Source organism: Boleophthalmus pectinirostris, unplaced genomic scaffold, assembly GCF_026225935.1.
Source record: "Boleophthalmus pectinirostris isolate CB_2022bp ecotype Guang Dong unplaced genomic scaffold, ASM2622593v1 HiC_scaffold_5, whole genome shotgun sequence".
NCBI lineage: Eukaryota > Metazoa > Chordata > Actinopteri > Gobiiformes > Gobiidae > Boleophthalmus > Boleophthalmus pectinirostris.
This window is the reverse complement of record NW_026571404.1, coordinates 18194864-18208204: the sequence shown is the minus strand read 5'-3', so window position 1 is coordinate 18208204 and position 13341 is coordinate 18194864. Positions and strand designations below refer to the sequence as shown.

The following is a 13341-nucleotide window of genomic DNA, read 5'->3' as shown; positions in this document are numbered from 1 at the left end:
AATATTTTATTTGGCACTTGGTATTGGTCTCAGTGTGATTTAGAATATTACAAAATTTTTAAAAATTATTTCTAAAGATTGGTTAGGGACCCAAATGCTGCTCCCCAAATTATTATCAGCTTTTTTAAAATGCTATTTATATGTTAAAAAGTGTCATTAGTTTCAGTTTTGTTTTTGACTCTCTGCATCTTGCTGTTCTGGGTGGCGAGGTGCCGTGTGGTGTGCTGAGAGCTTCCTGGTTACGTGGGCTTGTGGGCTGAGACAGGAGGCATGGTCTTGTATTTCTAATTAAAAGGAGGCACTGCAGATACTGCAACATTATAACATGATGTAAAGTTAAAGCTATTTTGCATAATACCCCCCTCTTTCAAACTGACTACTGTCTTTTCTTGACATTATGTTCCCTCTAATACGTTTTTACCATGTTATTGTGATAAACTAAAGCATCATGTATCATGTTGGGGATATTTCAGATGGACTCATCACTTTTCCTATGATGTGTTTGTGTGTGTGTTATGAAAACATTTGCATCACAACATACATATATTTTTAAAGTTATGTTCCCTGTAATACTTTTTTTTTTTTTTTACCAAGTTAGCGCGATGAATTAAAGCAGTTAAAAACATTTGTCTTTGGGGTGGTATTATGGAGTGTGACTGTGCTAAGGTCGTGATGTTTAGCCGGAACACACTCTTCAAATGTGCAACAGTGAGCTACGCGCTAACAACGCCAAGCTACGTGCTAACAATGCGGTGTCAACAGAGGAGACAAGTGCATCGCAAAGTGTTAATGCAGCGGTATTTGAGAAGACTGCTGAGACAGACCTACAACACATCTGCTAACATTATTAACGTGTACGACGACACCACCTCTCCTCCGGGGCCTGATCCCATGACTACTTACTGCGATGGTGTGGAGAAACGAGAGCACAGTTATACTTTGAGTTGAGATAACTGCTAAGAAGATATGTTATGAAAGAGCATGATCAGGACGTTATGCAACGCAAACTAATTATAAGGAAGTTCGGTAACAGTTTATAATAACTTAAGTAAGTGCAAATACAAAGAATAAGTGGCAATGTGGTTGTGCTTGATCGAGGTGAAAAGAAAACATATTATATACATATTCTACAACTCAGCAGCTCCAAATCTGAAATCATTTTAATCAACCCCTCCAATCTACCTCCCATATCAGCAATAATCTCGGGCCTCTCGCTCCCAACATCACCCCTCCTGCCAGAAACGTTGGCATCATTTTTGACTCTCACCTCAACTTCCACCTTCCTATCAAAAAAGTCACCCAATCCTGTTTTCTCCACTTCCACACAATTAGCAAAATCAAAATTATCCTCTCCTGCCCTGATCTTGAAAAAGTCAAAGGTGATCTGATGTTTTTAGTCCTGGCGCCTCGGCTTTGGAATGACCTGCCTGAGGAGATAAGGCATCGTCATCATCTTTTAAATAACTTCTTAAGACTCATTTGTATCAGTTTCCTTTAACAGTTTTTTTTTAAACTTGATTTTATTCCTCATTTATTTGTATTCTATTTCTTTTTATTTATTTATTATAATTAGGGATGTAAATCTCTCAGTACGATATTATCACGATATGCATCTCACGGTACAATATTTATTGCAATATTGATTTGAGATTAATATATTTCTAGATAGGACACTTTTTTGTGTTTAAAATACCTTGACAAGATTTTGGTGTGAATTATTTCCCAAGAATCTCTTCATGTTGTCTGCACTGAAATGAATCATGGGATATGCAGTTCCTTGTGTTTATAAGCTGTTACTACTATAAAACTATGCATTTAAGCAAAGGAAAGTGTAATTCAATATATTGTGACAGCCCATGATATTATTGTGAGACTTTTGACAATATATCACGATATTTCGGTTATTGTTACATCCCTAATTAGAATTTATATGATTGTTTGCATCATTGCCTGTTTTTGTATGCTTTTTTGTGTTTTGTATTGTAAACCTTGTTTTTAAAAGTGATTTATAAATAAAGATGTATTATTATTATTCTTATTGTTATTATTATTATTATTAGATTATTTTATGATTATTATATAGCTTGCAGTCAATTCTAGAGAAGTTGTTTATGCTGGTCGTTACAAATTATGTAAAATTGACTTTTATGAGGTTTTATGAGGCATGTTATAATGTTCCCTCATCATTCATGTTTTCACCTAAACCTTACCTCCTCCCACGTCCTTGCACTTCTCTGTATCTCAAACGTGTATGGTTAAAAATGTCACATAACCATTTTCCAACAATAAAAACACATATTTGTTATAATGAAATTCCACTATAAAGAAACTGAGCCTATTAGTTCTACGTTTGAACAGGAAGTCAATGAGCCTTTCACTAGTATAATGGATGCCCGTTCCTAGCACAAAATATGTGTTTATTATTGGCAGGAACTCAAAATGACTATACACAAATGCAAGGTTAACTGTGCTTTCAAACATTACTTCGATGGACCAAGTGATGGTCTAAATCACACACGTTGAGAAAGCAGGTGTAGCAGGTGAGCATCACATTCAGCTGTTCTGTTTCTCATTCCTCCCATTGTAATGAGCCTGTTTATTATTACTCCTCACAGTGACGCAGTTAACCTCCCTGTCCGTGCCCCAGCAGCTTGATTACAGTTATTACTTTTAATAAAGGCTATTGGCTTGGGATTCATTGAGTTTTGTGAATAACTGGTCACGGACGGGAAAGTTGAGATTCAATATCCGAGCTGGTCCGTCCACAATCCTGCACACAAAATCCAATCTGCAGACGATCTGAAGTGACACCAGTGTTTACAGCTGACAAAGGCGGAGCATGGTAACCCAGAGGTAGTGACAGACAGGGCAGGCCAAAGCAGGACACAATCAACAGGCTGGACTGAAGCTTTCCTGATGGAGAGGCTGCTGAGCTTTGGATGGCGTATTCCAATGGCTTTTCAGAGGAGGATAGAGCAGTCTATCTCGCAGGCATCTATCTGGAATACCCAGTCTCCGCCTAAATTAATTGAATGTCACTCAGAGAAAGTGAAATAGAGGTGAGGGAGTGACTTAGACCCTTTGTGTTGCTGCGACGATGGAGAGGCGCCGCGTAGATCTACCCTTGACTCCTCCACACACAGAGAGAGTTTAATCACTGCCACTGAATAAATGTGGAGAAATAAAGCCTCATGTCCCATGTGGTCAGCGGGAACGTAAATAGGCGCAGGTCCTGGACAGAGGGCTGCGGTGAATAATAGCAGGATTCATTATCAGGTTCATTTGAGTGAAGGGGCTGCTTCAGAATGAGAGCAGGACTTCATAGAAAATGCATTGTGTAAGGTTGTTGAGATTCAATTTATTAGCGTAACAAACTTGCTGAATGTGCTTTTTTTAATAAGCAATTGGAGTTTATTTTCATTGTATAAATTCTAATGCTAAGTTTTAACAGTTGTTGATGTTTGGCAGTTTCTTGTGCCTTTTCTCAGGTACTTTTGAGAAATAGTATGGCAGTAAAGAAAATTTAAATCTACCAGTTGTAACAGGATGTATTAGCAATAAATTAAAATAGTTTAAAAATGTATGAAAGTAGTATGTATTATAGATGATACTGATGATTTCCTTGCTTTTGAATGTGTACTTGAGAAATAACACTGTTGACTATCCTTCAAACATGCTTTGAGTTCTTTATCTTAATCAATTTACATATATCTCTTGTTATGGTAATTGTTTCAAAATATGTAAATCAATTTGCTCATGCATTTAGCACAGTTGTATTTTAGTGTATGTAGTAGGTGCAAAATATATAGAGTGCAGTAGATATAGCTGATCCTTGTAGTTTCACACTCTGCATGAACAAACCTGATAACAATGCCTACCGGGAAGGTGTAGGTGCTGGTTGTCAGTTAACTTAAATAACACTGGTTGCCTTAAATAGAATTGCGTGTTATGTGCATACATGACTAAAAACCTTATCTGGTCTATCCAAAATGGTCACATTTTTATATAGCACTTTTCCACCTTCAAGAAATTCAAAGCACTTTACATCAATGAACCACTTACGCGTTCACACACACACATCCATACACCAGTGTACGCAGGCACTAGAGACAAGGGGGTGTCTTGTGTTAAGCGTTTTGCCCAAAGACACAATGACAGTCGTACCTCCAACCTGTGGATCAGTGGATCTGACTGCTGATCACTGGACAAACACTCTACCAACTGAAATACTGTCGAGAAATCTGAAGACCTCAATAAACTAACTCTGCAATTCAATTTTAACCAATCATAACAGACAAAGAAACACAATTTCGTCAGTCTCATCAAACTAATTACACACTCTGCAGGAAACTATTAAGCAAGTTCCAAATTACTGAAAAAGACACATTTGGAAGAAAAAAGATTTAAGCACAATTTATCATCGCAAAATAGTTTTTTGTTTTTTTTTGTTAAATGCTCTTGCCATTCACCTTTTAAACACACTCTATACATAAAAAAAAAAAAAAATCTGTAGTAAAATTACACTTATGAGACCGTTGTCATAGCAATGAACAATTCACACTAATGTATCTTCTGAATAAACACAAGTAATCAAAAAGCCATTCAAATAAGAAGCTTTGTTGCAAAAAACAGAAAGTGGTTCCAATGAGTTCAAGGCACAATAGAAGTAGTCATTTAGTGCTAGTCCATTACTGCATTACTGTGTTTTGCTCAGATTCCCATAACTACACCCTTCACACTAATACTCGATACATGCAGCCACATCACAGATCTTACCTTCCACCTCTACAGTTAATGTCTGTGTATTCATCTCCACATCTCCCTCAGCCTCCTGCTCTGGTTTTGCTTCAGTCTCCTCTTCCTTGGCTGAAAAATATTCAAATGGTTTACAATTGATACATACTTGGACAATATATTACACTTTTATAGAGAGAGGACGGCTGACATGCCAAGTAGTCACGCTTGTTTAAGATTGTAGGCTGCGTGCTTTGAATTGCAATTCTCAGTAGATATTACATGGCTGATATGTTACACTGTTCACATCACAGACTTCTATCTTCCGTCACTTAATGCGTGCACTTGCATAGATCTATTTGATGTCGAGAAACAGATACAAAGAAAGTGGAAATAAGCTATTCTAAAAGATATTCTAGCAAACCTACGATTGTGATATAGAAAGTTTAATTTATTACAGCATTCAAAATGTGTCATTCGCATATGCGCAAGAAAATTGCTTATGTCAACATGATGATCCATTTCTTTCTTTGTGTAATATGTTTTATATCTTTATAGCAATAAGCTTAGTTATTTGAGCTAGAGGTAGACTTTACGGTGAAATTGTTACGTTTTGATTGACTGCTTCTCTTGTTAATGCAGCTAACAATATAAACACTTTCTCCACCCTCTCCTCCTTTCTGTCAGCTTCTGTCATGCTCTGAATAAATTAATTTAATCAGTCATATTGAAGCGTGAACTCTTAGAAGTAGATGGCTTTAGTTACTTCTTAAAGGTAATCTAAATATACTAACTACATGATTAGTGATGACATTAAAAATGTATGTTGGCTAAAAGATCAGAAAATTAAGATTTTTTATTTATTTATTTTTTTTGGCATCTCGCCAGCCACTCTTAATTTGAGCTACAGCAGCTGGTCAGATGTTATTCTTGTGAGCCAAAAATTGTTTCTTTATTTTTTACCACATAGTACTAGTTCTGATCAAGACCAATATAATAATGTTTAAAAAAATTCTATTGATATGATTTCTTCAGTATTAATACTTACAGGTGTAATGATATCCAAGTCTCACGATACGATATTGTCACAGTATAAACCTCACGGTACGATATTTACTGAGATATCGTGGGAAAGCTCACGATGTGGTGGGGAGGTTCACGATTAGGGATGTAACAATATCCAAATCTATCTGTACGATATTTTCCCAATATGCATCTCACGGTACGATATTTATTGCGATATTTTGTGGGGGCTAACAAAATTTAATATACTACTTTTTCCTTAGATCTGTTATTTCTTCATGTAATCTAGTTCCCTCTGTCTTTTTTTTAGCTATTGCTGCATCATAACTCTTAATTTAAGCAAAGAGACTTTAATTCAATATATTGTGATGGTCCACGATATTATTGTGAGAACTTTGACGATTATTGTTACATCCCTATTAACACTTCAAATAAATACCTAGTTTTATTACTAGATTTAGTTTTGATTACCCTGCTGCAAATTGTGTGACAATCCTCACACATTTTGCATATTTCTAACATGCCAGAACAAATGGTTTGCTGTCAGATATATTTCTCACTCATACCAGGCGCAAAATAATTCAGAAAATACCTCTAGTGTGCTGAATCCATGTTCATAATGCTACCTCTGATCAGTGTCTATGATGGTGTCAAAATAAATACCTTTTTCTTGGCTTTTAGCAGCATCTGTGTCTTCATCTTTGTTATTTCCAGCGCTTGCATCTTTGCCTTTGCCTTGCTTCACATCTTGTTCCTGGTTTTCCTCTGGGTTTGGTTCATCAGCGCCCATTTCTTCATCTGTCGGCAAAAGACGTTGAAATCAGGACACGACGAAAGATTCAAAGAGGCACTGGGAGTCAAAGTTATCACATCAAATTCTCCAAAACATAGTTGAAGTCCAATAGTTCATTACAGCGCAGACAGGAAACTCGGGGGAACATTTCTATGCTAACAGGTTGCTCTATTCGCAGTTTGAGAGACAGGCAGTCGGCAAGAAAAGAGGAACTAAAATGTCAGAAACGCCACCTTTTATAAACATTTGAAGATTCACAGTCAATTTGTAATGCATGGATTTATAGCAATGGCTTCTGGCAAGGTGGAGGATTTAAGCACATTACTTAAAACATAATGAATCTACTTGAGCTGAAAGTTGTTCACTATTTCCATATATTTTGTGTATATTCGGTCAAAGTCTGTTTTTATCTACATTGCTAATACTATTCACTAGTATTATTCACAGTTTTATATTGCACCATCCCACTAAAGCAAGTACCCAGTTTGTGAATTCTGTTCACCGACAATGACACTAAAACTTCTGATTCTGAAAAGGTAGCATGCTTTTCACACACTCGATATTGAAAGTTTTGGAACAATGAGAAAAAACATAAATTTCTCTTTCCTGGATCAACCCTTGTGTAAGATAAAAACTGAAATGCAAAATTCTTAAATTGAACGACTCTTGAAGTGCACCTGAAACACACTATTAGATCGAAAATATGTGAATTATTATTATTATTTAAGTTTTTCTTTTTACAGTTCAGTCTCAACTTTTTCTAGATTCACTTTTTAAAAAAAACTTGGAGGAAATAGTGTGTCTAATCTTCACACTGACAAGATTTCACACTGCGTAACTGAGCAACATATTGATCTATAGCAGCGAAACATAAAATGAATTTGCTGTCAATTTGGCCTGCAGGTGTTTTCAAATAGATACATATCCACTTTCACTGGCTGCTATGGCATTTTGTTTATGTCCTATGAGAGACAAATTGCATTTCTAAGCTTTGGCCTAGATCCCAGTTTTGCATTTTATACAAGTTTAGTAGAAAATAACCACCCGAAAGTTCATGCTCTGAGCGTTTCTGGCAAATGGTTGTCAATGGGGCGAGATTTGAATAAACATAAGAGAGAGGCACGGTGCTGCTCACTGGCAATATGCAAATGTGGGAATCTTAATTATATAGCAGCGGTGCGGAGGATACTTGAAAGAGAAAAATGGTGCTAGCTTAAAGTTAATGGCTGGGCCCTTTGTAACACGCACACACAGTCCATTCACTTCAAACTGACAGCACATCGGAGAGTTAAGGTCTTTAGCAGCAGCAGTCTGCACGGACGCATTCACAGATGTGGAAGTTAGTTATCGTCGTGCAGGGGAGAGGACAGGGACTATTAAGTACATCTATTTGTAAAAGCAAAGGAAAGTATCTACGACAACCCCTGTACTTGTACTACTACAACGTCAATTACTTCTACAAATTAGTATAACTGTACCACAACTACTTTTACCACTATTTTTATACTATTCATCCAATAAAAATAAAAAATAATTAAAAACAAATTGTGATAGAACTAATTCTATTTATCCAAAATATTTTTGCAGGGTTGAAGTGATGAATATAGTTAGATTACTGCTGCTGATGCTAGAGGCTTCTCCTAACCCCAAGGTCTCACCTTGTGTACTACTACTACTACTACTACTACCACTATGACAATCATGACTACAATTACAACAAAAATTGCAAATACTACAAGTACAGCTACAACTACTACAACTACTAGAACTACCGCTACAACAACAACTACTACTACTACTACTACTATTACTATTACTACATCTTCTACTACAACAACAACAACTACTACTACTTATACTACTACTACTGCTACCTCTACTATAACTACAACCATTACTGCTACAACTACTTCTACTACAACTACTACTACTACTACTGCTACTACTACTACTACTACTACTACTACTATTACTACTACTATTACTACTACTGCTACAATTACTTCTACTTTTACTACAACTACAACTACTACAACTAATGCTACAACTGCTACTAATATTACTACTACTTTCACTACTAGTACCTTAATACAACAACAACTACAATTACTACTACTACTCCTATTCCTACTACTACTACTACTACAACTGCAACTACTACAACTACAACTGCAACTACTACTACTACAACTACAACTACTATCTCAACTATAACTACTACTACTACCTCAACTATAACTCCTCCTCCTCTTCTTCCTCTTCCTCCTCCTCCTCCTCCTCCTCCTACTACTACTACTACTTCTACTACTACTATTACTAATATTACTACTTCTACTACTTCTATTACTTTTACTACTGATGAATCCACCATCTACTGTTGCTTTTATTGACTGAATTCCTTTATAGAAATGCCACAGAACCCAGTCAGTCATATGTCTTCATAACTGGAGGCGGACCTGTGACGACTAGACAGTGTCGTGTCTTCTCATGCATGGACCATTACCCATAATCCTCCTCTGTATTCTCTTATGCACGGCTGCACCGCTGTCTGTCTACTGTACCTTGGGTTTGGCTCATCATATCCACGTCCGCATTGGCCTCAGCATCTGCAAACAAACAGCCATATAGGGCATTGAAAACGAGCAGAGTTCAGCACTAGCGATGCATTTTAATATCACCTCAAAAACCCTTTCATTTTCTGTCTTTGGGCTTGCTGTGTTTTTGGTGCACAGTATGAGAGCAATGGAACCGCAAAGACATGCATAAATTAAGTGACAGAAAAGAAGAGGAAAAAGAATGTCACTTCTAAAGCCATACATAATTGAGGGATTTCTTTGTTCCGTGCGTCTGTGATAAGAGAAGTTTTTGTGGTTGGGGTACAGAGGGGGAGACAGAGAAAGCTGGTGGACTGGAGCGAATGGAAATTTCAATTTTTCATGACAAATGACATGAGAAAGCAGGACTCGAGCCGCGGGGCTAAAGCTCGTGTGCTAATGGCCCGTAGAGGGACAGTACCATTGGTGTCCTCCTCTTCATCACCAGCTTCATCAGCACCTGTAAAAGACACACAAATATCATCAGTGAAGGGAAACATGTAGGCCAAAATTTGACTTTGACAAAAACATTCAAAAAGAAGATATAAAAGTAAATGAGCACTAAATGATTTGTAAATGATGCCCCAGTATTAGGGGGTTTCAGGTAGATCAGCATATTTACAAAGCTTTTTTAACTACACTCTTTAAAAAAGTTCCTGGGTTGATGGTGTCATGTACAGTGGCTTCAATAGATAATAATAATACAAAGAAAATTAAGAATAATAATGTATTAGGCTTATATTTTGCTTTTCCAGATCAAAGTCATGTTACACTCTACACTTGGTGGTGGTAAGCTACTTTTTTAAACACAGCTGCCCTGGAGCAGACTGGCAGAAGAGAGGCTGCTATTTTGCACCATCTTTTAGAACCACCTCAACACTCACGCACACACCACTTTCATTCTAGGTAATGTGGGTGTCTCGCCTAAGAGCGGCAACAGTTTTTGCCACTGACTGTGGCACCTGGTATTCCCAGTGGTATCCCATCCAAGTACAAACCAGGCCCAGCCCTGCTTAGTTTCTGAGAACTGATGAGATCTGGCTTTGACAAGTTTGGAAGTTTGGCCATACAAGAGGTTTGGTTAGGATGTAATTTTAGGATATTTTAGAATAAATCTACTGCAAAAGTTCTTCACACATTACTCCAGTTTTGTAACATGGTGTTCTTGTAGAATTTGTTAGTTTGTTAGTTAGTTTATTTATTTATTTATTGAGACAGGGACAGTGCACAATCTACATTAACCGTAACAGGAGAGACACACTGTACTAGGTTGTAGCACCAGTGCTAATTTCCACCTGTAGTCCATGGATGGATTAATTGATTGTCTTTAATTGACCTCAGCTATCAGCTTTTCTATTCAATGTTTGATTTTAGGAATAAAAAATATTTATTCACAGCAAGTTTTTTTAAGTTGGGGATCTTATAATGTTGACATATGGGATTGTTACTGCCTTTTCCATATTATAATGTAATACATAAAAAACAAAAAACAAACAAACAAAAAAATAAACAGTGGACTTTTCTCTGTGCTTAATCAATTACATTATTTGGCAACAGTGTTAGATTTCAAAATCCTTAAACATTAGGCCAGTGACAATTTTCAGTCACCATTTACATCACCACCATTCGGAGCCTTATCCTGTTATACTGTTGGCTTCATTGGCCGTCTTCTCTAAGCCAAATACATAAACCCTTTAAGAAGCTTAGACATGACACATACGGCATAAATGTACACCAAAGTCCCTAAATCAACCAGGACTTTGCATTTTAAGAGCCTGTCCTTCAAACACAACTTACACATTCAATTTACTTGTACAGACTCATGTTTAAATTACACCGTCGAAACTAGTGTCATGCATACGTCATATCTAACACTGCATACACACACACACAGACACACACTCACACAAACAGTGACATTTAGGACAAATTGAGTAAATGAAAGCCATGACACCAATAAGAGAACATGCTCGACAATGGCTATTGTGCTGCCGCTATAATTGCTTTTTTAACAAGCTGCCGAGAGAAGCCATTTTTTCATATCTATGCAATTTTGCCCCAGCACTCAGAACAATAAAAATGCCAGCCTCTATTAACTGGGAAAAAGGCCAGTTGTACCAGTGCGGAGTGCTAGTCTCAAGTAGCTGTGTCCATCAAACAGACTACTGGTGACATGCAGTGGAGGGCCATTCTTACTATTAATCATGACTGACATTTGGAGAGAGCTGAACTGAATACAGTATTGACAGAAAATGCATTTATAGGACAAATCTCGCTGTCCTAAGTCCACCCTTTAACCTTTCCTCTGCTCTGTAAAATTATGCACATCGTGTCTCTGTCTAAAGTGATCCTAAACAACAATATATCAGATATGACCACAGGCTGAATGCAATTTCCTCCCTGTTATTTGATCACTTGGTTTTGCACTATTGAATGCGGGTAGTATTCAATTTGCGGTAAAGCTTGCACAGGGAGCACAGTGGACGTCAGTGGACATAATTTTATGAAGGGGGAGAAAAAAAGGCTTGGATTCAGTTAGAAAGAAGAACTGTAAAGGTGGAATCATACATATACAGACCAGCAGGTGGCAGCATGGTCACAGCGTCAATGCTAACTTTTCACTACTTCTATCTTCAATATAAATCTGACACATTTCAGTCTAAAGTCCAACCCCTAGACCCTCATTCTCTGTGCACTCTTAAAAGAAACAGTAGATATCAGTAAAATAAATGACTAATTACAAATAAGGTATTGGTATTGTTAACATTTAATATGTCAAATCGTAGAAAGCAAATGTATGAATGCAAACATTCTGACTTTATCCATAACAATTTTTTTTTTAAATAATAAATGCAGTAAATAATCTGTCTTTTTTGTCAATTAATTTTTTTCCCCTCTCATCACTGAACGCAAACACTCTTCTATTTTATTTAAGCTGAATTTAAACTGACATAGTTTTACAGTGTCTGGATATCTTTCCACCCACATCAATGAAAAGTCGGTGTTAAGTGCTTGTCTGGCCCAGTTTGGAGTCGTCCTCTTCCTCTCTCACATAAGACCACCATCTCCTACACATGTACTACATGTTTTATTTATGTCCACAACAAATTGAGGGTTACTGTATCACAAGGGCATAAAGTATTCAGGAGCTGATATTCAGCCTTTTCCTTGTGTCCTAGTTGCGTGACCAGACTCCCACTGCAGAGGACGTTATGTTAGATGTTAATGAATCTTTAATACATGTTTATAGGGCAGATTCATTATTGTGTACTCTTGCTACAGCTATAAAGTACACAGGTATTTGTTTTTCTATTATCAACAAATATAACGTCACTGTTCACTAATCATTTAACTTCTTATATCAGTAAGTTTATGCTTGAATGGTCTACACAATAACAATAAATAATAAGGAACTTGTGGTTAATATTGAGGTGTCCAATTTGTTTGCTTGTACACTATTGTCCCATTCATTGCAATTTATTTATTAAGCAAAAAAATATCAACCTGTAATTTATAAAAACATTTACACAAAAAACATCTCAGATTTAAATGAACAGCCAGAACAACACAGTAGCCATGTTGGCAAAAACACATAGCCTGCAGTGAGCTAAAAGATTAATGAGACCTGTGTAGTGCAAAAAGAGGTTTCAGGAATGACCAAGACCTTTCGCATGTCAGATGTGTGTGTACCACTGGCAAATGGTGAGTGATGCATGATGGGAGTCCGTGTTAAAAGCTGACATATTGGGTAGATAGCCCCGCATCTGTCCTCATGCGTTATTATTAATCTGATGTCGTCTATCACCAACCATGTCCTGCTTGGCTTGGGTCAGTCCCAGAAGCTCATGCCAAGACAAAAACTCCCTTCAACCCAAATATTGATTCTTGGCTTCTAATGTGTAGTTTTTTACAGTGCACCGTGACAACTCCTAATCTTTAAAATACCAGTCTGATAGTTCATAATGGACTGGACAAGGTAGGCTGCCAGTTCAGGTGTGCTCTAGTCCACACTGCCAGATTTCTTCTCTTTTTCCCTAGTACGCACTCTTTAAAAGACAGGAGATTTTTTACAGTGTGTAGCTGGGAGCACAGTACTCGGCACCGCGCTTGTGTTTCATGTGGATTACATCACGCTACACATGTCACCCTGGGTACTTAATCTGACTTTGTGCAAATACAAAATAGGATTAGATGTAT

At 37.1% G+C, this 13341-nt stretch overlaps 1 protein-coding gene across 2 annotated transcripts in view; it reads right to left on the bottom strand.

Moving 5' to 3' along the window:
* macrod2 (mono-ADP ribosylhydrolase 2) overlaps positions 1-13341 on the bottom strand; it is a 676928-nt gene that overhangs the window by 26210 nt on the left and 637377 nt on the right. For both annotated transcript variants that reach the window (XM_020921400.2, XM_055162427.1), the window contains exons 12-15: positions 9566-9604; positions 9112-9156; positions 6421-6555; positions 4777-4866 (exon numbers count right to left, since the gene is read on the bottom strand). In XM_020921400.2, the coding sequence (XP_020777059.1) occupies positions 4777-4866; positions 6421-6555; positions 9112-9156; positions 9566-9604 (309 nt within the window). The remainder of the gene's footprint in view (positions 1-4776; positions 4867-6420; positions 6556-9111; positions 9157-9565; positions 9605-13341) is intronic.